The sequence below is a fragment of the Carcharodon carcharias genome, chromosome 17 (assembly GCF_017639515.1).
Source record: "Carcharodon carcharias isolate sCarCar2 chromosome 17, sCarCar2.pri, whole genome shotgun sequence".
NCBI classification, from domain to species: Eukaryota; Metazoa; Chordata; class Chondrichthyes; order Lamniformes; family Lamnidae; genus Carcharodon; species Carcharodon carcharias.
In genome coordinates, this window is record NC_054483.1 from 53,073,703 (window position 1) to 53,099,921 (window position 26,219).

Sequence of the window (26,219 nt, forward strand, 5' to 3'; positions counted from 1 at the left end):
CAGTACATTATTGGTTGGGGGCTGTCTAGCTTGGGGCAGGTGGAGACTGATCAATAGAATGCAATAATACTTCCCAGTGTCAAAGGCAATTGTGGTGTCCCTTGCATATGCCAATCGAGCTGGGCTTATAACTGTAAACTGCTACATCCCATGTTGGTCCCCTCACCGTTAAGGGTAAGGATGAAGTGTTTTCTCCATTTGTTGTTAAGGATGAAATGTCCTCTCCATTTGTTTTTTAGTGCATAGCCTGGGCAGGATTGGCCTCTCGCTCTTGATCTTATAGACTGAGTCCAGAGGAAGGGAGGGAGACCCCACATGTGGAACTCGCTCAGTTGCAGGAGTTACTGGAAGGTGCTTTGACTCACTTCAGCTGGACCCACAAGGCAGTGGATACTATTTAATGCATAGCTTGGACCTGGTTGATGGACACCAGAGCGTGTCCATGCATTGATGGGCCTGTATATCGCAAACCCTCTGAGATCCGCCGCAGTTCAGCTTGGGGCCAGAGGGTGCCTAATTGCTGTGTGTCACTGTGAGGAGGCACTACAGAGGGTTTTGGTGATGCAGAGGCTGTGCACTGGCAGGAGTGCCTTAAAAACTTGGCATCCCCTCCTCAGTAACCTAGCAAGTGGCAGTGGATCATACAACTGTACTTGACAGATAACACCATCCTGTGGCAAAAGCACTGACAAACTGAGGTCATGGAAGACACTGTGGAAATGCAAGTCCTTCTTTACTTAGTGAAATCCACTTAAAAGTACTTTCCTTTTACATATTCATTACAATTCAAGATCAAGGTGAAGCAAGGCTGTTTGGCCCATCTTAGTTGTTTCTTCTTAAAAAGTAAAAGACCTCTGTTCTCTCTAGGGGTGGATTACCTCACAGGTTTAAGTTCTTGGATGAATCCAAATACAAATACTGAACTTGGATTCCCCTCTGTTCCAAGCATTTCATTGGAAACACTGCTGGATTTCTGAAGGTTATTGAGAAACCTGAATCTGGCAGACCATGCCATCCAAAATACTAACTGAAATAAACATGGTCAATTCATCAAAATCCCAGTAGGCTAAACTCACTCAGTTCTGATCAACAGCGAATATTTTAGGCCATAACTAAATCCACTGCTGGGCTTTTTCATTCTCGTCATATTGATAAGCACTCAACTCCAATAAAGGTCATGTCAACAAATCAAGGTCACTGCTGATCAATACTCTCATTTATAAACAGATTTCTATCCAGTGCAACATTTAATTCTCTTCAGGATCATTATTACAGACCATTAACTCAATTTTCTGTCCTCAAGTCTACTTCCCACAATCATTTTTCTACTGAATGGAGGCACTGAGAGATCTATGGGTACGCAGTAGTGTAAATAGGAAATGAAATGGAAAGACAGATGTATGCTGGCTTTATACACAGAGTCTTTTAAATATAAAAGTAAGAGAGGGATGTTGAATTTGTACAGATGTTAGCTTGATTCATTGTGTGCAATTTTGCACATCTCTTTACAGGAAGGCTATTAGAGCTATAGATTGGGTAGGGTGCATAGCTAATAGAATGATACCAGGAAGGGAAGATTTTGTGTGTCAACCATGGCTCAGTTGGTAGCATGCTTGCCTCTGAGTCACAAGGTTCTGGGTTCAAGTCCTACCCTAGGATTTGAGCACAAAAATCAAGGTTGACACTCCAGTGCAGTACTAAGCTGTCCTTCAGATGACACATTAAACCAAGGTCCCATCTGCTAGCTCAGGTGGATATAAAAGATCCCATGGCACTGTTTTGAAGAAGAGTATGGGAGTTATTCCTGGTGCCCTGGCACATATTTATCCTTCAGTCAACCTCACAAAAAATAGATTATCTAGTCATTATCACATTATTGTTTATAAATGTCTGCCTTCTCCCTAACCAACTCCCAGAAGTCTCTCTTTATATGTGCTCAAGGTGCTCTCCACCTGTTTACACCTTATATAACCTTAATAGTATAATTAATACACCATTAACAGTGACTACATTTCAAAAATACTTCATTGACTGTAAAACACTTTGAGATGCCTGGCAGCCATGAAAGGCACTATATAAATACAAGTCTTTATTTTTCTTTCTTTGTGAAGCTTTTTCTCTGGACCAGGGAAGGTGAAGGAAGGTCCTATGGAGAATTTCAAAATTATGAAAAATTTAGAGAGGGTAAGCAGTGATGGATAACATATCAGCATAATTGAAAAAAGAGAAATGCTGTTGAAGCTTTTCATCTTGCACTCATCGGGACAGACTGGTCCTGATGAGTTCAAGATGAAAAGCTTGGACAGCATGTCCCCTTTTTCAGCAATTCTCAAGGTCTGCACTACCAAATGAATATCAGTATAAGGATTATTACCAGAATGAAGATGGCAGTTAGTTTTCACACACCGTGTTATTAGAACATAAAATTGCTTTATTGCATATCATTATTAAGCCAGTCTGTAACATAATTTGAAAAGAAGTTGGATATGTATTTGAAAAATATAGGTAAAGGATATGGGAAAAGGGCAGGGAAATGGAGTACAGTGGATAGATCTAATTGAAGAATTAGCACTAGCAGAGTGGCGGTAGGCTGAGTGAACTACTTCTGTGTTCTTAAGCTATTCGATTCTACTACAATGACCATATATTTTAAGACTCCCTTGAAGATGGAAGTTTGTGTTCATTGTACTAAATTTAGTTTGTTTCATCTGGAGCAACACCAGAATGCAACTTTAAACGGAGGCTCATCTTTCAGATGAGACGTTAAACCAGAATCTCATAAATCCTCTCGGATGAATGTAAAAGATACAAACATTTGAATTGGGAGCAGGAATAGGCCACTTGGCCCCTGAGCCTGCTCCGCCATTCAATAAGATCATGGATGATCTGATTTTAACTTCAACTCCACATTCTGACCTTCCCCCAATAACCTTTCACCCCCTTGCTTAGCAAGAATCTATCCACTTCTGCCTTAAAAGCATTCAAAGAATCTGCTTCCACCGCCTTATGAGGAAGAGAGTTCTAAAGACTCACGACCCTCTGAGAGAAAAAAATTCTCCTCATCTCTGCTTTAAATGGGCGACCCTTTATTTTTAAATAGTGACCCCTAGTTCCAGATTATCCCACAAGAGGAAACATCTTTTCCACAACAACCCTGTCAAGACCCCTCAGGATCTTATATGTTTCAATAAGTCACCTCTTAATCTTGTAAACCAGCAGATACAAGCCTTGCCTGCCCAACCTTTCTTCAAAAGACAACCCACCCATTACAGGTTTTAGTTTGGTAAACCTTTTCTGAACTGCTTCCAATGCATTTACAAATCCCTGGCACTATTTCAAGGAAGAACAGGAGAGTTCCTCTCATGTCTCGGCCAGCATTTATCCCTCAACCAACACCTATAGAAGAATGTAATTGTTCAATTATCTCATTGCTGTTTCTGGGTGCTTGCTGTGCACAAATTGGCTGCCCTGGCTTCCCTACATTACAACAATGATGACATTCCAGAAGTACTTCATGGGTTGTCAAGCACAATGGGACATCCAGCAGTCATGGAAGGTGCTGTATAAGTGCCAGTTATTTCTTGCTAATGTGAATAAAAGGACCTTCCAAATGAATTGTTTACAATTAAAGTCCTACTTTAATCTTTGAATGGCAAGTTAAATATGAGACAATGGTTTATTGTTAAGTCATTTGTTGAACATTGACTTGATTAGTTGTAAATCTGAATTTAAAAGGGATCTAATTGTTTCTTTATATTTGTTGAACTGACAATAAGATTCATATAAACTTCTTATCAATATGTTTGACCTCCAAGCTAGTCATATGGGAGATTGCTGAGTAAGCACAAGCCTCAAAGTGAAAGAGAATTCATTAATGGACCAACACAGTACAGGAATCATTTCATGTACAGGTGTGTAATTAAAACAAACACATCATATTCAGTGATCTCCGGGATTTAGATTAGATTATATAGAATTTTTATTCCATTTCTCCTGAGTTTAATTTACCTTTGGGAGCTTTATGTCCAGTTTCTGTTTCCATTTTCTATGCACAAAATCTCAAATGTTCAGAAACTCCCTTTCCTCACACCATGTACTGGTATAACATCCTTTATATTGAAAGCTCCTATCAGAGCACCACTTAACAAGGAAAGACTTGCATTTATACAGCGCAGTTCATAACCTTTGGATGTCACAAAGCGCCTCACAGCCAATGAAGTCCATTTGAAGTGTAATCACTTTTGTAACCCAGGAAACATCATAAACAATTTCCACACAGCAAACTCCCACAACCAGAAATGTAGTAACGGCCACATTTTTCTTTTGTTGCTGACACTGTGGGAAAAGTATTGGCCGGGAGAGAATAACTGGCAATACAGGTACTTCTAATAGGAGCAAGCTTTACATTAAAACTTTCAGTGAAATGTGTGCCCCAAAGACCGAATTTAACACAGGTAGATAATAACCGGCTATACGGAGCAATTCAATGAGTTTGATTAATATGCTGATTAGCAAGCCACCAATCAACCCAAGCGAACGGTGGTTTTGCCAGATACAAGCAAAATCTGGACACAGCTATGATGGTGTCTGTTTTAAAGAGCAGTGGCTGATTTCTAATTCTGTATATCCATTTTATCTGTTCATTCTTTTGACACAACGGACTAGAGGTTGGATCATGTTTTGCACAATTTACAGGTATAAAACAAATGCTTAAGGGTCTGATATAGTGGGCGAATCAATCCAGAAATGTGACACCTGCCAATTTTGTTGGGTCTGCTCAGTTGGTCTTTAGGACACCCGCTTGAAACCGGCACTCGGACGGTTCCTTTGGAAATCGAGGGCTTGATGCCCGTTTCAGGCTTCTTTGAGAAATTGGACTGTGAATGACCTGAACACGTGCCATGCATGATCTGAGCAGTTTCTTCAGGCACTCAGCGGCCATGCCAGGGGTCCTTAAAGGCATCAATAGGAAGCTACCAATTGCAGTGCAGCTTCCCAAGAATTGTTAAGAGAAGTTGGAGCGTTATTACTTCCATGGTGGAAAGTGGGTGGAAGTCATATTTTCTCCCCTATTGTTAGTCTGTTTGGTCTGCAAACAACGTATCTCAAAAACTAATGGATGGATTTTAACAAAACTTAGGACATAGGGTATGGCCCAAAGAAGAGCTGATTAGTTTTGAGCAGAAGATGTGGAGGAGGATTCTAGAATTTTTTAAAGCATCCGTTAACATTAGGATATTGGGCAAATTTACTTTTTATTAGAATGTAGTGAAGTGTCACAGCTGTCAAAATGTGAGCAAAGTTTTCGGAGCAGGTCATTGGATGGATTGATCTGAAGACTTCTCAGTGAGATGGAAGCTCTTAAGAAAAATATTTCTATTTTCAGCTTTGTAGTTACAGAGCATCAGCCAGGCAGGGAAAAGCCTCGAGGAAGAGTTGTGTAATTTTAATAATGTTGAGTGAACACAGCCTGGTGGAGCTATGCACTCTGCTAACTGCCCTCTTCACTTGATGGGGTTGTTTTTGTGCTTAAGATTATAACAAGAAAGATTTACAGTTATATAGCACCTTTCATGATCTCAGGACATCCCAAAGAACTTTACAGCCAGGGAAGTACTTTTGAATTATAATAACTGTTGTAGGAAACGCAGCAACAAATGTGTGCAGAGTAAGCACCCATAAACAGTAATGGAATAATGAACAGATAACCTGTTTTAAGTGGATTAGTTGAGGGATAAATATTGGCAAGGCCATTGGGAACTCCTCTGCTGCTCATCAAAGAGTGCTCTGGGATCTTTTAAGTCTACCTGAGAGGGCAGACAGACCCTTGGCTTAACATCTCACTTGAAAGATGAAACCTCCAAAGGTGTAGCACTCCCAAAGTCCTGCAGTACTGTGTCAGCCCAGATTTTGCACTCAAGTCCCAGGGGTGGAATCTGATGCTGATATCCCAAGTATCTGTAACACATCAGCTGATCTAGTATCTGTGACAATAACCCAGTTACAAAGTATCGAGTGCTGAATACATTTCCTTTCAGTTCATATGGCCATGTTCATTACTGGCAAGGAGTATGATTGTAATATGTGTAGATGAACCCTCATAAACATGTGGCACATAGGAACAGGAGTAGTCAATTAAGCCTCTTGAGTTTGCTGCACCATTTATTTAGATCATGGCTGATATACCTCAGCTCCATATACCTGCCCTTGCCACCCTGTTAGCACAAACCTATCGATCTTGGATTATTGATACTAATACAATTGATGGCAGGCTCCACAAGAAATTTACTGGTGATTCTGACATGGCCCACCAACCTCATTCTCCAGCATATGCATTGAGCTGATATGAGGGCAGTGTAGGACAATATACATATCTTGTTGAAATTGCCTGTGACTGAGCCAGGAAATGAGGCTCAGGCAGGTGGGTTACCAGCAGGCTTGTCACCTTTCCTAAGGTATTCTCCACCCACCGCCCCCCACCTTCTTCTGGGATTTTCCGGCCCCGTCGTGGGCGGGACCAACACGGGCGAGGAGGTCGCCCAGCCAGATGTCCATTGACTTGCGGCAGGACCAGAAGATCACGGTGGTGGGTGGGTGTGGAAGATCCCGCCATCTGGCTCTCACCAGTGTTTCCACCCCTCACTGTCTGTGCCCGCTAACCTACATTAGCAGCAACTCGCTTTCAAAATTCTCACCCTTGTTTTTACATTCCTCCATGGCCTCACCCCTTCCCATCTCTGCAACGTTTTTGAGCCCTATGACCCTCCAAGAACACAGTGCTCTAGCCTCTTGTGCATTCCCTTAGCTCCATTATTATTGGCTGTGAATTCGGCTGCCTAGGCCATGAGCTCTGGAATTCCCTTCCTAAGCCTCTCCATCTCTACCCCTCTCCCCTCTCCTGAGACACTCCTTCAAACCTATCTTCCGCCTAATCTCCTGATATATAATTGAGGTGACTGCTCGTAAATTTTGTTTGTTAATGCTCTTGTGAAGCACCTTGAGACATTTTACTACATCAAAGGTGCTATATAAATGTATGTTCTTGCAGTAGCAGCTCATAGTTCAAACCCTGACTGAAGCTTAAAGAGTACACAACACCCTGGGATCAACACTCAAGGGAATTTTCTTCTGAGCATTTTATTTATATATAATTCAAACCCAAGTTTGGTACAAAGTTCATCTAAAATAAGTAGCAAGACAGAGCAGTTCCCAGAATGGCACAGCTGTTCTTTTATGTAATGGAATTATCAAACAAACTTGTTTGCAGTAGAGTTAACTGAAGAATCAGTGATTGAAGGATTTGGCTGGATTGAGTGGGAGTGCTAAACCTGGAAGTGTGTGAATTTGTTCTTTCAACAGAACTTTCCTTTTTTTAGTGACATTGGAAGATATTTCTTGGATATGCATATGGGAAAAAAGTTTGTTTACTTACAAAAGCTTCCAAATCATCAAAACCGATGTCTCTTCATAAGTTTTTCTGTTTCAGGTATAAGATGAAGGATTAGTTTAAGACCCAGGTATTTCCGCCTTTAAGAACACAGTGAGCTAGCTCATAGATTTATAGTGTATCTACCCAATTCACTTATTCCTTCAGATAATTACTGGCACAAACAGTGAGTCACAGTCACTCTCTTGATGTAAATACAAGGCCCCAATTTTAACTCCATCCACTTGTCAAGTACAGGTTAAGGGAATGGTTAAAATCGGGGGCAACCCAGTCACTGCACTGTTCCCATCCTTAACAGAACTACTGACTCCATTTCAAAACACACCTGTTGGAAACCAGAGCAATTCCCATGAATGTATTTAAGCAGAGGCTCCATGATGTAATTCAGACACCAATACAATTTTGACGGTGCTTGACTTCCCAGTGGCCACCTTGCCCAATAACACATCCCGGGATTGACTTCAGAAACTAATTGACACAACTTTCGAGAAAGCATAAAGACGCACACACCTCCATTAAGTTAGATTTCTGGAGTATTCTGATTTAATGCACTTCAGAGCTTGGCAATAGCTTCCTTGCCATTTGTTTACCTCACCCAGTTCATCATGAGAGCCATTTTTGCTTCTTTGTGCTGAATGGATGAACAGCTGGAGAACTCCCAATAACCAAAATGAGCAATAGTGGAATCTGCTGGAGTACCACAGGGATGGTTGGATGTGAGGGCTGTTCGTATAAGGCCTTATCCAGCCCACAGGGTCTATAGGGCCAGGGGAGCCACAGGGAAGCAGTCTGTCAGGAGGCTTGCTTTCACTGTGAGCCAACTGGTCTCACTGAACTCTGTCTTTCAGACCGAGGGTTTCCAATCTCCACTCTCACAGAACTCGCTCTGGAGTCTTCTCCCAAATGACTGTCTCTCTCAGATGCCTTCCACAAGGGTCCACCTGCAGGGTTTCAAACTCTTCTTCCAATGACCCTCTCCCCTGGATTGCCACGTGCATTCCAGCTTTCTTCCACACACTCTCTCTCTCACTGTCTCAGCCGTGCCAACAGAACACCACTGCTTCACATGCCCATAGTTAAGAGTTACAGACCTTCGGCTGTCTCCTTGGATCTTCCAGCTTCTTGCTTTAAATCTGCTTCCTGCAGCTTTCCTCTCTTTAATCCTGAAGCTTGGAACCTTCCTGTCTGCTCCTTACTTTCATTTCAACAGAATAGGACCTTTTCCAGATTCCTGTTTGTCCTATGACTGGACTGTCCTCTTGGGACCTTTTCTGTTTCACTCCCCTGGATTTGGGGACTTTCTTCTTTAGTTTCTGGAACCTTCTCCTGTGTCTAGCTTCTCCTGGCAGCTGGCTTCAACTTTACTTTGGGATTTGCTATCTGTCCCTCTGCAGTCCAGCCTCTCTGGAATCCTGGCTTCAACTTTGAGCTTTGGTTTGGGACTTGCTATCTGTCCTTCTGCTTCCAACTGAACTCAAACTGCTTTCAACGGAACTGAAAGTACTTTTCTGTCTCTTTGGGGACCCCTGTTGCTAGGCAACAGCACAGTTTTTTCCTGCTTTGTCTTAACTCCCTTCAAGAGTCATAAAATCTTCATGTTTTATTTTACTCTGGGGTCTCTTTGCTCACAAACCGATTGCACGCTTATTGGTCAGCAGGTGAGTTGATTACAATATACTGCAGGTGCAGAGACCAATATGAAATGAAGAACATGCTGTTTATTTACGCAAACAACAGAGCACTAGATGTGTGCTTCTCCAACTAGACCCTACTCTAGACTACATTAACATAGTAGCCTGTGCTTCACAACTATCGTGTCTTACAGGCATGTGGTCACCTGCTCTGCTATGGTAGGGCAGGAGTCCTGTCACTGCACTGACTTCACCTGATAGCCATTTGGTCCAATCTTAAAGTTCTTTGCAAAAACTGCTTCTCCTACAGTGAAGTTTCTTCACGACTGCAGTAATCGTGTTCATTTTTCTGGGCCTCCTGACTTTCTACCCTCCCCCCTAAATTTGGCCTTATGAGGCTTAACCAAGTCCTGAGACATCTCTTCATTAGTAACTCCATAAGAGCAAAACCACTGGTCATATGTGGTGTAGTCCTGTAGCTGAGCAGGAAATGTCATAACTTCAGTGCTACAGAGTTACCCCATAGTTCTGGACTGCGCTCTCAACCAACCCATTAGATGCAGAGTGGTATGGCATATGTTATGCCATTGAGAGTTGGGCCAGAATCTACTGTTTGGTGTGCGGGGGCGGGCACCACGAGCTGACAGGCATGTATCCTGACATCACTGCGCGTCATTCTGACATTCAGTTCGGGTGCACACTGGAGCCAGCTGTGCGCCCGCCAGACTGTCAAAGGCCTGTTAAGGCTGTTAATAATCTAATTGAGGTAATTGTCAGGACTTCCCATCCAACATTAAAAGGTTGGTGGGCAGGCGAAGAGCCCAGGCAGCCTTCGCATTTTTCATGGAACCTCATTCACAGGCTTAGGGCTTATCAATTCAATAAAATGTTTCAAGAAACCTCATAAACATGTCCCAGCTCATGTGACAATGTCATATGAGCTGGGACATGTCTGAATAATTTAATTTATTTTTTCAGTTTTTGATTATGGAATTAATCTTCCTGAGGCAGCTCTGTGCCTCAGGGAGATTTCTGCACTCTTTTGCGCAGGCCCCAACTCGCCCTCCTCCCCGCCCACCCGCACAGGTATTGCCGAGCACTTCCAGGTGCTCATCACACTGGGCGGGCCTTAATTGGCCCACCCATGTAAAATGGTGGCGCGTAGCCGATCGTGGGCAGCAATCGGTTCCGAGCCCACCCACACTCTCTCCCGACCGGCCCACCTGATGGGGAGAAAATTCTGCCCTTGTAAATCTTTGGAATTCCCCACTGGTGAATGCTGTTGCATTATCAGGCACTATTATCTCTGTTAAACTGCGTATTGCAAAACCCTGATGCAATCTGTCTATGGTGACAGCAGATGTGGGTGATCTTACCTTTCATGCTGCAGCTGTTTAGAACCTTGGTTAGGCCACACTTGGAATATTGCGTGCAATTCTGGTCGTCACATTACCAGAAGGATATGGAGGCGTTGGAGAGAGTGCAGAGGAGGTTTACCAGGATGCTGCCTGGTCTGGAGGTTATTAGCTATGAGGAGAGGTTGGAGAAACTTGGATTGTTCTCACTAGAGCAACGGAGATTGAGGGGCGACTTGATAGAAGTTTACAAAATTAGGAGTGGAATGGACAGAGTCGATAGTCAGAAGCTTTTTCCCAGGGTGGAGGAGTCAATTACTAAAGGACGTAGATTTAAGGTGAGAGGAGAAAACTTTAGAGGAGATGTGCGGGGCAAGTTTTTTACGCAGAGGGTAATGAGTGTCTGGAATTCGCTGCCAGAGGAGGTGGTGGAAGCAGGTATGATAGTGGTGTTTAAGAGGCAGCTTGACAAATACATGAATAGGATGAATAAAAGGATACGGACCCCGGAAGTGCAAAATGTTTTAGTTTGACAGGCAATATGATCAGCACAGGCTTGGCGGACCAAAGGGCCTGTTCCTGAGCTGTACTTTTCTTTGTTCTTTCTACACATCCATCCCCTTCGAATGGGTGTCTATAATCAAGAGGAACATTGTGCCTGAAGAAGGTCCCACATAGTCAACATAGAGGCGGATCCACAACCTTCCCAGCTATTCCCAGGGATGTAGTGGAGCAAAGGAGACAATTTCTGTACCTGTTGGCATTGCACGCAGCTCTTGGCCATGTTTTCAATTTCAGTGTCTATTCCTGGCCACCGTAAGTAGCTGCGCACTAACATTTTTTTTCTGGAATTGCTGGGGTAAGCGCTATGCAATTCTATCAATATTGGCTGTCTTCCTCTCAGAGGCACAATGACTCTCACTCCCCACAGTAAGATGCCATCCTGGCAGGTGAGCTCATATCTCCTACTAAAATAGGCCTTCATTTCTTCAGACTTTGACTCGTTAGACCATCCCTGCAAGACTTGTTCCCTGATGTGAGACAAAACTGGATCGCGGTCTGTCCATTCTCTGATCTGTTTGGCATTTACTGGTGATGAATCCAGAAAGTTTAATAACAACACAAGTTATCGAGGGATGGGGACGTTCACATTGCTGTCCTTTAGCGGGAATCGGCTCAGCACATCGGCATTGGCAACCTGGCTTCCTGACCGGTGGATATAAGGATATTCATAAGCAGCTAGAATCAGTGCCTTCCTTTGGATGTGTGCAGAGGCGATTGAGGCTATGCCTTATCTTCCCCAAAGAAGCTTACTAGTGGCTTGTGATCGGATGCAATAGTGAATTGGTGACCATGGATGTATTGGTGGAATTTCTTAAAGCCAAATACAATGGATAAGCCTTCTTTCTCTATTTGAGGGTATCTTCGTTCTGCCACACTGAGTATTCTTGAGACATTGCCAATGGACCGTTGGGAGCCATCTGCCATCTGGTGGGAGAGTATTGCCCCTATTCCATAAGGGGATGCATCGCAGGTTAAAATCAGTTCTTTTTTGAGTTGAAATATACCAACAGGGACGATGAATGTAGCAACTGCTTTACTGCCATAAAAGCCTGTTGTGCGGCTTGCCAAGTCCACCTGTGGCTTCTCTTGAGTAACTTGTATAATGAAGCCAGTACTGTCGATAAATTTGGGAGAAAACAACCGTAGTAGTTAACCATTCCCTAGAAGGACTTGAGTTCAGTGGTGTTTTTCGGCGCTGGTGCCTCACGAATAGCTCTCACCTTGCCTTCTACTGGGTGAAGGCCCTGCAAGTCGACCCTATTACCAAGATAAATCACTTCTTCTGCTTGGAATATATATTTTTTCCTTTTTAAGTGTACTCTGGCTTATGAGAAACGCTTCATTACCTCTTCAAGTTAGCCAGGTGTCTTCTTCAGTTAGTTTTGTTACTAGAACATCATTGAGATAAACCACCACGTGGGGTAGACCCTGAAGTAAATTTTCCATAGTCCGTTGGCCAACGATACTCCGAAGGGTAACCTGGTATACTGGTATAACCCCCTATGTGTATTGATAGTCACAAAACCCTGAGAGGCCTTTTCTAACTCGACTTGCTGGTAAGCTTGGCTCGTGTTGAGTTTCATATATGCGGTTCCCCCTGCCAGCTTGGAGTACAATTCATCAATTTTCGGTATAAAGTGCCTATCAATTCTGGCCACTTTGTTAACGGTCAACTTGTAGTCCCTGCATATTCGCACACTCTGGTCAGGCTTTAGTACTGGAACTATGGGCGCTGCCCATTCAGAAAATTGTACAGGTTGTAAGACTCCCAACTTTTCCAACCTGTCTAATGCAATATCCACTTTTACTTGTATGCATAGGGGACTGGCCTTGCCTTCAGATATCTGGGGGTTGCCCCAGAATGTATGTGGATTTTATCTTGCAGCCCCTGAATCTTCCCGAGCTCTTCCCTGAACATGGGAATATTTCTGTAATAATTCTTGCAGATCTTTTGTTCTGAAAAATCTCAATCCACTTCAACTTTATTTCCTTAAGCCAGTTCCAATCAAGTAGAGTTGGACCCTCTCTTGCTACCACTATCAGGGGTAGATTAGTAGACTAGCTTCCATATTGCACTGGAACCTTGCATTTACCTCTTACTCGTATGTCTTCACCAGTATATGTCTTTAGTCTGGCATCTGAGTTTTCCAGCTTGAGTGACTGGCCTCCTCCATTCAAATACTTATACATGTGTTCCCCTATGACTGTCATGGATGCGTCTGTATCTACCTCCATTCAAATGGGTTTTCTTTTGGCTTCTACTGTCAAGTAGATTGGCTCTGTTTTACCCATTTTTAAGTTGTGTAGCTATCAAATATCTGACTCTGTTTCTTCTGGTTTCTCCGTTATATAAATTTCACAGCTTCTGTCTTTTTGTTTTGAAATTTTGCCTCAATCTTTCCTTACAATATTGCATAATGTGCCCATTGTGATAGGAGTAGAAACACTCGGTTCTTTTAAATTATTGTTAATTTGCAGGCTATCTGGTTCCAATCCTGCTATTATGAACGTGGTTTTTACCTGTTAAGCCATTGCTTTTTGCTGGTCTGTTAATGGTGGCTGTTTCTAGCCTTTCCGCGGAGCCCTGCACTTCCGTGCCATTTCTAACCGGTGCCTCCCTCCCAACGTGAAGGACAGCGCCATTTTGTGCTCCTTTGATTGTTTATGAATCCCTGACTGCGTCTCCCCACTGCAAGTGCCAACTCCAGCGCCTTCCTGGCATCTAAATTCGATTCTGACAACAACCTTTTTGGAATGGCATCTTCATTAATCCCACACACTAATTGGTCCCTTAATATGTCATTAGTTGATGTCCCGAACTCACAGTGTTCTGTCAGTTGTTTTAAGGCTGTTACATAGCAAGCGACTGTCTCTCCAGGAGCGCGACACTTCAAATTGAATTTAAAATGCTGCGTTGTCACCGAGGGTTTCGGCTGAAAGTGGCTTTTCGCAAGATTCACCAACTTATCAAAACTCTTGGAATCTGGGGTGTTGGGTGCCGTTCGACTACGAATCAGTCCGTATGTTTTGCTGCCACATGTCGACAAGAGGGTCGCCCACCTCTTCTCCTCCACCGATATGTCATTGGCCAAAAAGGAAAACGCGAGGTGTTCAATATAATGTGACCAGCCATCGGTGGTCTGATCAAATGGTTCAATGTGGCCAAGTCGTGGCATACTGGAGGGAGATAACATCGATGACTATGGTGAGGGCTGTACTTACAATCGGCCAGCAGGGCACAGCTGATTCACTACAGTTGAGATTTCGTGACTTTCCTTGGTGTTGTCGACTGGTCATGTTTTACCTTATTGTCAGTTGTTATATTTTACCATGGTTCGCTTTGCTTGCGAACCAGTTGCACGCTTATCTGTCGGAAGGTGAGTTGATTACAATATACAGCAGATGCAGAGACTAATATGAAATGAAGCACATGCTTTTTATTTACACAGACAACAGAACACTAACATGATATGTGCTTCTCCAACTAGACCCTACTCTAGACTAACATTAACATGGTAGCCTGCGCTACACAGCTATTGCGCCTTCCAGGCACCTGGTCAACCTGCTCACATTCTCTTAAATGTGTATTACACCTTAGATTACTACACTTCATTAAAATGCAGACATCTTTTAAAGTGAAACTAAAACTGAACTCCTTTTCTGCTATCCCCTGGTCTCTCCTTGCCAGTGTTACCTGCTCTCTGAGCTAATGCCAGGTACCTCAGCACATGCAGACTCCTGTACCTCACTCTATAATCACACCACAGTACCGAATGCTTGTTTCCATGCTCGGAAGTAATGGATTGGGTGACAGTGCCACCTCAGATGGATTTACCTTCTCTAAGGTGTCTTCCTCAGGGGCCCTGGTTGTTGACAAGGTCCTAGAGGAAAGAAAAATAGGCAAGAGTTAGGAGGCCATTTGGAGGCTGCATAGTTGCATGCATCAGAATGTAGTTCAATGCAGCCAAACTTGGCTGTGCATTTTTCCAATGCTTCTGCCTAGTGTCCTGGCTAATATACATCCCTTATCCAACAACTGAAACTGTTGTATTTCTATCATTACTGCTTTTGGGAGCTTGCTTTGTTGCATTTCCTGTATACGCTTCAAAAGCAATTAATTGACTGTAAAACACTATGGAACATCCTGAGGTTGTGAAAGGGGGTTAGTTTTAAACTGAACCCAAAACTCATCCACCCAAAACTGAGCGCGAGAAGAAACGGGGGCCCCTGTTATATTCCATAGCTAGAACCGATTTGTTTATCTCCCATCAGCATATTTCCATTTCTGGAAGGTTAATCCTTATCTAAAAGGGACATCAAATTTATGTTATAGAAATTTGAATGCAGCTGAATGAATTCTAAACTGAAGCCTATTGCAGAAGGGTTAAACATCCCCTTGTCCTCACTTTCTACCTCCGCATTCAAAGGATCATCCTTCACCATTTCTGCCCACTCCAGCATGATGCCACCATCAAACACATCTGCCCCTCCCATCCCCTGTCAGCATTTCGAAGGGACCATTCCCTCTGTGACATGCTTGTCCATTCCTCTGTCAGCTCCAACACCTCATCCCCTTCCCATGCAATCGCAGGAGGTGTAACACCTGATCCTTTTATCTTCTCACTGTCAAAGACCCCAAACACTCTTTCCAGGTGAAGCAGCGATTCACTTTTACTTCTTTCAATTTAATCTACTGTATTCGCTGCTCTCAATGAGGTCTGCTTTATATTGGGCAGACCAAATGCAGAGTGGGTGACTGCTTTGCGGAACACCGCCACTCAGTTTTGTTCCATGACATCTTTGTCACCCCTGACCTTTCCTCTTGTGCCACCTGAGCCTCCCCCTTTTTCAACAGCATCACATTTCTACCTCTCTTCAGCTCTGAAGAAGAGTTGTTTTGGACTCGAAACATTAACCCTGTTTCCCCCTCCACATATGAATTTTTCCAGCATTTTTCTGTTTATATTTCAGACCTCCTGCATCTGCAGTATTTTGCTTTTTATTTTAGTAGTTAAATATCTCTGCTTAGAGTCAAGTCAACCTCACATATTTGTTGAACAGTTAATTGCATTTATAAATCTAAGATTCAAAATCCATATGTCAAGAAAACATTGAAATCCTTCATAAGGTATTCTACATCTATCAAAGCTGCACTTACAGCTTCCACCCTGTACCTACAGCGATATGTATAACATTATAACAAAAGATAATATACCCCTCTCAGATCTGCCATTCTGAAGGAGTACACTAAAGCAGTATAGTAGATATTTAATTATTTTTTTTGTAGAATCATCAAGCTGCCAATTTCTGTAATACTCACTGCAGAATTAAATTATATTCGGGGCTGAGAGAATTCTAATTATTCCAGCCATCAGGATTTTGGGATGGAGAGATTGACTTTTAATTGTGGAATTTGAGGGATGTGTAGGAAAGGAAGGAGTCTTGTATCCTGCAGCTTAGTAATTAGAACCTCAAAACTGCGGAAAGATGATGGTTATTGCTCCAGCTTCCCCACTATGTAAAGCGCTACAAACAGCTGCATGACACAGCAAAAAAACCATTTCATCAATCAATCATGCAGACAAAGGTATAGTATTAGGAGTTGCCTTTGCACAGCACTCAACATTCACAAACATGAAGTTACAGGAAAACATTAACTGGATTAAGTGATTATTTTGACTGTTACACAAAAAGGATTTTAGCATCCTTAAGAATCTAAAGTTTGCAAAAAAGAAGCAGAATGGGCTAGTTTCTTCTCAGTTTACTCCAGATCAAGAGCAAGGGGCAGTTTGGCCTTGATCCAGATGGTACCATGTTACATCAGCAAAATGAGACAGCCATCATCTTCTCAACTCTGCATTTTGAGTGCGTCTGGAAACGGCATTTGGAAGTTGTGGTTAGTACGAGCAGAACCTATGGAGCCTGGTGTGACGGGTGTTCAACTATTATTCCTCTTTCTTTCTGCAGGCGATGGTGAGGGGGACTCCTTCACTGGCAGACAGCAGAGGGAAAACAGAGACAGCCGTTACCAAACATGCTGAAGACTCTGCACTGAAACAAGGAGAATGTTGCAATAGGTACGTTTATAGCCTTTGAGGTTAGCGGAAGATCCGGTCAAGTTCTTCATAGAAGTAAACTCTTGCTGCCAGTAACCTTGAGGTATTTGTATTATAAAACATTTCTGACATTATGGGCAGTGTATTATTTTCAGAACTACAAATGCCAGACTTCTACATAAGGGTTCTATATTAACCTTACTAATCTTTCTGTCCACTCATTCACTCTGTGTTTCCAATTAATATTTGAAATTAAGCAGCAGATTTTACATCTATATGATTTTTTAAAAAAAATGATGGTTTATTTTATTCACTTAAAACAAACACACGGTGTTTGCAGTACTTGAACAATACTTTGGCACGTTCTGTGGGATATATAATGTTTCCTGGACTGTTTCTCAAATATTGGAATCTGCTTTACTTCCAAATCAGAAACAATTGTGCACATTTGCACTGCTAATCAACTTAATCTCGGGCTAAAAGTTTTGGAAATTGGGTTTGTTAGACCTTTTCCTGCACCCTTCAGTCAAGAATCTTATTTGTGCTGTAACTTGCTAGAAGCGCATGGACCACAACATGACGAGAGCAACCAGACATCTGGCACCCTGGTGAACAATGGAACCAACAGTTTATCTCCCTAACCAATGGGATTTAAAGGCTAAGAAATAAACAGAGGAAGGGCTGAGAAGGAGGGTGAATTAGAGTCAAATCAGGTAGAGAAAGAGAAACAGAGAGGGAAAGAAACTTTAGATTAGGAGGAGGGGTTAAAAAAGACAAAAAGGATATATAAGATGAAAATGCAAAATGTTACATTTTTAAATTTCCCAGCAACAATTCAGCTTCCGAAAGAACATGGAGAGGAATCGTCCCAGATTCAGTAGCGAGCGGGTTAAAGGTTGATTTACCCACCAGCTGCAATGGCGGCTTTTCGCGTCATATCATCCCATTCCCGGCATGTCCCACTTCATTAATTATGCATTCACAAGGAACACGTCGGATCGCTGTTGGGCGGGCTCGGAGTTGTTTGCCATGCCATGACATCAGCACTTCCGCACTCTGGGCGCCATATTTAAACTGCACCAGAGCTTAGCCTACTTCATGTCTACAGACCAGGATGGCCCCAGGTGACAGGTGGCCTCGAAAGCAAAGGCAACAGCAGCCCCCAAATTTAGTGACACCTCTCTGCAGTGCCTGCTGGACATAGTAGAAGGCCACCATGATGTCCTCTACCCCCACCCTGGCCACAGGAGATCCACTAGAGTTACCAATCTGGCCTGGGAGGCAGTGGCAGTGGCTGTCAGCCGCACTCGAGCACAGAGGAGGTCAGCCATCCAGTGCAGAAAGGGGATGAATGATCTCATCCGTTCCACTAGGGTAAGTCAACCACCTCATCACTCTCAACTCACACACTCACAAACCCATCACACATCCAATGGGATCTCACGTCTCAAGGGACAACACCACTAACTCTCACACACACTCTTACAGCTCTATCAGGCTCATATCCTCTCAAGCTCATGTCCTCATCCTGTCCATGGCTCCACTCATTACACAAACATTCCACGCAGTGCCATGTGTCCTACTCGTACTCTCTCCATCTGTTTTCATGCAGGAGAAGCCTCCTTTCAATATTTCAATGAGAAGCCTCATTTCAATATTCGCTTCAAAACTCTGCTTGGGTCAGGAGCGTACCCTCCTCTGCTCTGTGTGGTATTGTTACATTAGGCTGCACAAAATGCATTTTTGGCCTACTCAGCAAATATGAATTTAATTTCCGTGATAGTAAGATTTACACTTTATTCCATTGGGTTTGCACAGCAGTGACCTGAAGTCTGGCTGTACGTGCAGTCTTCCTCCTTATCAGGCCTTCAGTGACTCATGTACATAGATGTGATCAATTTGCTAACATTTGCAAATTTGGGGTGGTTTTATGTCCTAGGGTCACATCTGGTCGGAACTACGCTTAATCAGTGCAAACTTATCAGTTGGAGTGAGTTCAAGTAAGGCCTAGAGGCAAAGAACAGTGTTGATTTCACTGTAGCAGGAGGGAGGGGCCCCAGACCAGGGGTCGAGTGGCCCACATTAGGCCCCTCACTCATTTTGAGGAGCATGCCATCACACTGACTGGTGAAGACGTGGACCATGCCTGTGGCAACGGTGAGGTCAGCAGCAACACCCTCGTGAGGATCCTGCACCACATCATCCCTCTCCCAATCCATCTGTGAGTGTTTTCTCTCTCCTCCTTTTGACTCTGCTGCCATGCACCATACTCTACTTTGGTTCACAGGGAGCTCTGCCAAGTTACCGACATCCTCAGCCAGCCAGTCCCTCAGCTCCATCTACGTCCTCACCTCCAGCCAAGAGGACACCTCCTCCATTGAAGAGGTGGAAATAAGCACCCTGGAAGACCCATCGCAGCACTTACCCACGCCCTCACCAGTGCAGAGATACATACCTGGGTGGGACCTAGATCTAGAGCAGGCTTGGGTTCACAATCTGGTGGTCACCAGACGGACACGTGTCTACAGCAGGAGGGGGGCAGTTTCAGCCGAGCTCTCTGGCATGCCAAGGACTGCTGGGGAAGAGGCATCTGCTAGGCCCGAGTCAGATGATGAGCTTCTGGATTTGGTCTTCCAACTCATCCTAGAGAGTCAGCAGAAGGCGGGGGGGGGACATCACGCAGTGCTGTTGGAAGCCCTCAGCAGAGTGGGACGTGAGTTGGAGGAGTGCTTCCGCCTGCTCTCTGATGAAGTGGTGCCCACATGTGTGTATGGAGGCCTCCATGGGAAGGATGGCGGACACCATGGACACCCTGGTCCAGCAGAACACGGAGATGTGCGCTGGCCTGCACTCCATCAGGGGAGCCATGGGTGGGTTCCTGCAGTGACAACACGGGACGTCCCTCCAGGTGCTCCCTCCCCTCAAGGAGTCAGGCCGGGGCCCCTGGGCATCCAAAGAGAGGAGGAGCAGTAACTGGACACCCCTGGGTCGTCCACTCAGGAATCTCAGAGGCTGTCTTCTCCCTTTGAGTCCCCTTTGCCTGTGTGTTCATGTCAGCCTCCAGTGGGACTGGCGTTCCGTCATGGCGGATGCCATTGGATGATCCCGCTGTGCTTTCATGCCGGTGTGAAACTGATTTCTGGCCTTCTCACTGTATTATCATCCCCCACCCCCACTACCCACTGCCCACTGTGATGGCCGATGCCAACAGGGCTGGAAAATTCAGGCCTTACTTCTAATTGTTCGCCTTTTGATGTTGATTGACTGTCATTAACAATTACGTTATATGGGTACTTGTGTTATTAATTACAAGACTTGACTTTCACTGACAAGTTTCATGGGCAATTAATGTGCGAATACAGCAACTTTATGAAACTCACGGGTGGGCAGTATTAAGTTAAGATGCTGTTTTTGTGAAGCTAAAAGTGGAGCTGTGCAAATTGCGATGATTCACGACTCAGAGTATATCAAGCCCCAAAGACTGCTGGCCAATTTCCATTTTAATGTAGCAAATTGTTTCCTTCTCATGGAAATGTTCCCCTTTTTGTGGAAAAGGAAAAAGATGGGAAGCCAGACTCAAAAGCATCACCACAGGCGTTCAATACCCAGTTACCAGGCTGTGTAGCCCCAGCGTTGTGTTAGGAGGCATCCTAGTTCTGGACAGCATATACAGAGGTTCCTGAAGCTTCCACTCTCCTCAGCAGGTGCTCCAGGATAGAGGAACCCTCTCTAATAACTGTGCAAAGGATGGCATTGGACTTTTTGCCATTTGCCGCACACATTCAAATTGCCTTCATATAATTCTAATGCTTTGCAAGTATTTGCCTTGCCATGGCAAGATCCTATTTGGAATGCCCCAGAGCCAGGCTTTCACATCTCATGTGCTTGACATTTGGACATCATACTGAATCACTAATTTTTATTTATTCTTTCACTGGATATGGGGATCACTGGCTAGGCCAGCATTCAATGCCCATCCTTAATTGCCCTTGAGAAGGTGGTGGTGAGTTGCCTCCTTGAACCACTGCAGTCCATGTGGTGTAGGTACACTCACAGTGCTGTTAGGAAGAGAGTTCCAGGATTTTGATCCAGCGACAGTGGCGATATATTTCCAAGTCAGGGTGGTGAGTGACTTGGAGGGGAACTTGCAATCGGTGATGTTCCCATGCATCTGCTGTCCTTGTCCTTCTAGGTGGTATTGGGTTTGGAAGGTGCTGTTGAAGCAGTCTTGTTGAGTTGTTGCAGTGCATTTTGTAGATGATACACACTGCTGCCCTGCCACTGTGCATCGGTGGTGGAGGGAGTGAATGTTTAAGATGATAGGTGGGGTGCGAATCAAGTGGATTGTTTTGTCCTGAATGATGTCAAGCTTCTTGAGTGTTGTTGGAGCTGCAGAACAAAGAGAACAACTGCAGAACAATCCAGAACAAAGGGTCGCATTTTTTACAATTCAGACCCAGGTAATTTAGAAGTGAAATCAAGGGATAAAATAGATAAATGGAGTTAGGGGCTGAATGGCCTATTCCTGCTCCTAAGTCTTATGTTCTCAAGTGCAGATCAGCCATGAATGACAGGAATTTGCTCAAGGGACTGAACTGAGATAATTTTTTTTTTTTGTTCCTACAGTACCTCATTGTCATGCTTCAATTGTGAGTTGCAAATCGCCCTATGCCAATTCCTGATCTAGGTATTTGCATCTAGTTATCTAGTATAGATAATAATTAGATTCATGACTGAGTGGACCAATACCTACAGGCAATGTTAGATATTGAAGGTTCTAACATTGTTGCCTCCTCGCTCTGTAGCATCTTTCTAGCTTTCAGTTGCCATGGAAATGTTATGCTTGTAAGAATCTCCCCAGGGTGCAAACCTCAGAAAGAGAACAAAAACAGAAACAGAAATACCTGGAAAAATTCAGCAGGTCTGGGTTTTGCCAGACCTGCGGAGTTTTTCCAGGTATTTCTGTTTCTGTTTTTGTTTTGGATTTCCAGCATCCACAGTTTTTTGTTTTTATCTCAGAAAGAGAAAACTATTTCTGATTTTGGTAAGTTTGCTGACTCCTCCACCTGACAACATTCTAATAGACGGACCCCGGGAGCTCTTCTCAGGTCAGCACTGGCTTTTTAGGCTGTTGGAAGCCCCACAATTTCAGGATCCTGGAATTTGGATTAAGACATTTATATCTTTAATTGCACCATTGTCATTTGCTATTTTTGGAGGTGCCCCTGGAGTATGGGATATCATTGACAGAAGAGTATTGTGCTTTATAGAGACATCAGATGTAAAAAAAAATGCAGTTTCACTTGCATCATAAATTACAAACCATGTCATCAATTCTTCTCAACTGACCATATCTCAAGATCCAAGCAGGACAACGTTGCAAACAGACTTGGGTCCATTACAAATTATTTCCTCTCTCAAGCTAATACTTGGTGCAAATGCCACCTGGTGTCATGGGAATGATACATAAGCTAAACATTTATTAAATTCAGCAGGCATTGCTTCTACCTTAACAGTGTTTCAATGGACTGGATTTTACAGGCCCCTTCCTGGCTGGGTCTTTGGTGGGGGGGCGGGGGTGCATGTAAAATGTGACAGGGGAGTAGCCCACCAGCTTCCTGCCGACACACTAATATGGGGGCTGGGTAAGGCACCCACTAGCTCACCTGCCCTTGGACCTACTGAAACTCTTAAGTGGCCACTTAAGGACATGAATCCTCCGCCACTGCCAAAATATGGACAGTGCAAGGCAGGCAAGAGTGGAAAGATGAATTTTTTTTTTACCAAAGTTGATGAAAAGGTAGTCATTGTACCTTTAAAACTTGCTCCCCTCACCCCCCCCAGGTGGCCAATCCCTCCTACCCAAGAATTTAACATGAGCTTGCAATCCCCACAGTTCTGGCACTACTAGTGTTTTCCTTCCCTAAATCAGATGGGTTTTTATGACAATGATTTCATAGTCATTATTAGACTTTTAATTTCAGACATTTTATTGAATTCAAATTTCACCATCTGCTGTGGGGGGATTTGAATCCAGGTCCACAGAGCATTATCCTGGGTCTCTGGATTACCAGTCCAGTGACAATACCACTATGCCACAACCTAGTTACATATTTTTGTATATATATTACCAGCAGATTTTCCATGGCATTGTTCACAGGTAGTTTGGGCTTTTAAGCATATTTTTGATGCTCAAGTTGCTAACTACGTAAGACTAAACTAGATGGTGCTCTCAGAGATAATCACTAGCAGAAACTCGATGGACCAAATGGCCTCATTTTGCACTCTGGCATTTGATGCTGCTTTCCAGCCTGGCACATCGCTTGCAAGGTCAAAACTCAAGCACTCCTTATTCAGGTAACAGTAGCATCTTACAAAGTGCCGGGATAAACGAAAGGCCAGTAAGGTTTTCTTTCCCTTTATTGTTGAAGGTTCTTTTACATTTGTAGCAAAGTGCATGGGGTCTATGGAGAATGGGTGTTGTGTGACAGATATATAGATGCAAGCTTTTTCCCATGGCAGCATTCACGCTCATTACAGTGCATTATAAGATCAGGATAGTTGCATCATTCTTTTTGTTCTTATTGTCATTCACTTACTGTCCTATTTTCAAATGTTCTAAATGTTAGTTTTACCATTTATTCCTAATCTATTATATTCATACAGATTATTTTCCTTAAATAGTTTATTTTTAAAGCCATTCTTTCCTCCTTTCTCCCTTCTTTGGGAGGTCGGAGGAAGTTTAAAAAAAAAGTCGAGAACCCAATTGTTAGAAACTGGTTTTAAAGGGAAGCATTTGAACCAAGTTGACTAGAGTGTACAGATTGACCAGGCCAAGCCTCCGCTGTGTTAAAAAAATACTGCAACACAGGATGCTGGGGCTTGAATGTATCTGCTGATTGTGGCCATTGTACCATAGTGACCTCTCCTTAGAGCAAAGAGGTTGAAAGGAGGTTTCATAGAGGGCTTCAGGATGCTGAGGGGTTTTGATAGTGTAGATAGGGAGAAACTGCTTCCACAGGCAAGAGGGTCAGTAACCAGACATGGATTTATGGTCATTGACAAAAGACCAAGAGCGGGATTTTCTGGCTCCACCTGCCTCCAGGATCATCCAATCCTGCCAAAGGTCAGTGGACTTTTGGCTGGGCCGCCGAATCTCCCATGGCGGGTCCCGTCACAACAGGGATGGAAAATGCAAGTGAGCCATTATGATCTCTAAAGCACTGTCTGAAAAGGTGACAGAGCAGATTTAATAGTAATTGGGAATTTGGATAAGTACTTGAAAAGAAAGAAGTTGCAGGGCTATGGGGAAAGAGCCAGGGACTGAGACTAATTGATAGCTCTTCTGAAGAGCTAGCACGGGTACAGATGGCTGACTGGCTTTCTGTGCTGTATGATTCTCAGTAAACTTACCCAGATTCAGGCATGGGTCACATTGTTAGTTAGAACTTGTTTTCACTTTTCATATTAAAATGGCTTAAGTAAAATGTTCAAATGCTAGTAATAGGCAGACATTCCCCAGTTCAATGGCTTCCTGTATGTATTGATTTTCCCAGTTATGGTTCCTCTGAGTCACAGAGCTCCAAATGTAGACTAGGGTCATGACAAATGATTAAAATGCTCTCTTCTGAAGCATTAATTGAGACTTCTGGGAACAAGATGATATCCAGTCTCCTCAGATGAATAAATTATACACATTACTCTTTTGAACAAAATTAGTTATATATTGTTGAAGGTCTAACCTTGCATGATGCATGAGTTTCTGCAGCTGGCTCAGAATCTGGCTCAAATTTCCTGTCACCTTTATAACCCAACAAATAACTCTGCTGTGAAACCTTTTACAGCCCAGTAATTGATTCATGCCTGCCATAGAAGCCCAAGTTTTGTAAGTTTATTAACACAAATGGTTCTTCGGGAGGAGTGATTTTTCAGTGCCTGTGTGACCTGGTCAATGATAAAAACAGAATCTCAATTTTATGAATGAGGTAGATTGTGTTGGGTTGGGGGGATTGAATGACAGATGGATTTTGGACAACTGGGGGAGAAAAAGACAATGCAAATCATCACCTGGGACATGCCAAAGCATTTTACGGCTGGTAACGCACTTTTGAAGTATAGTCTTTATTGCAATGTTGGAAACGAGGCAGCCAATTTGCAACAGGGTGGGTTAAATGAGATAAATGACTAGATAATCTATTTGTAATGTTAGTTATGGGCTAAATAATGCCCAAGCCTCAGAGGAGACTATCTTTGTTCTACTTCAGAATAGTGTCTGGATTCCTTTTACACCCATTTCAGAGAGATGATGGGGTCTCATCCGAAAGATGGCAGCTCTGCCACCACAGTTCTTCACTCATGCACTGGAGTGTTATTTTAGTTAAAGAATTTGGAGTAGGACTTAAACCCACTACATTCTGGCTGAGAAGTAAGAATGCTTCTGCTGCGCAATGTACACTTTGTACAGACACAGTTTCAGCACTGTACATTTCTGTAAATATCACAAAAGAACGAACAAAGCCCATCACCAATCAAGCCAAAGTACTTAGACTGGGACCAATCAAACCAAATTAGCCAGCCCGGCACCAATCAAACCAAAATAGCCAGCCCGGCACCAGTCGAACCAAACTACACAGCCCGGCACCAATCAAACCAAAATACCCAGCCCGACATCAATCAAACCAAAATACCCAGCTCGGCACCAATAAACCAAAATACCCAGCCAGGCACCAATCAAAATAAAATACCCAGACCGGCATCAATCAAAATAAAATACCCAGCCTGGCATCAATCAAAATAAAACACCCAGCCCGGCATCAATCAATCCATAATACCCAGCGCAGAACAAATCAAACTAAAATACCCAGCCTGCCATCAATCAAACCAAAATACCCAGCCCGGCACCAATCAAACCAAAATAAGCAGCCCGGCACCAATAAAACCAGAGTACCCAGCTCGGCATCAATAAAACCAAAATGCCCAGCCCGGCACCAAACCAAAATACCCAACCTGGCACCAATCAAACCAAAATGCCAAGTCCGGCACCAATCAAACCAAAATGCCCAGCCTGGCACCAATAAAACCAAAATGCCCAGTCCGGCACCAATAAAACCAAAATATCCAGCCCGGCACCAAACCAAAATACCCAGCCCGGCACCAATCAAACCAA

The 26,219-nt window shown here is 43.5% G+C and overlaps 1 protein-coding gene across 4 annotated transcripts in view; it reads left to right on the forward strand.

Annotated features, from left to right (window-relative positions):
* fam13c (family with sequence similarity 13 member C) overlaps nucleotides 1–26,219 on the forward strand; it is a 148,694-nt gene that overhangs the window by 24,579 nt on the left and 97,896 nt on the right. For all 4 annotated transcript variants that reach the window (XM_041209020.1, XM_041209023.1, XM_041209024.1 and 1 more), the window contains exon 4: nucleotides 16,965–17,074. In XM_041209020.1, coding sequence (XP_041064954.1) covers nucleotides 16,965–17,074 — 110 coding nt within the window. The remainder of the gene's footprint in view (nucleotides 1–16,964; nucleotides 17,075–26,219) is intronic.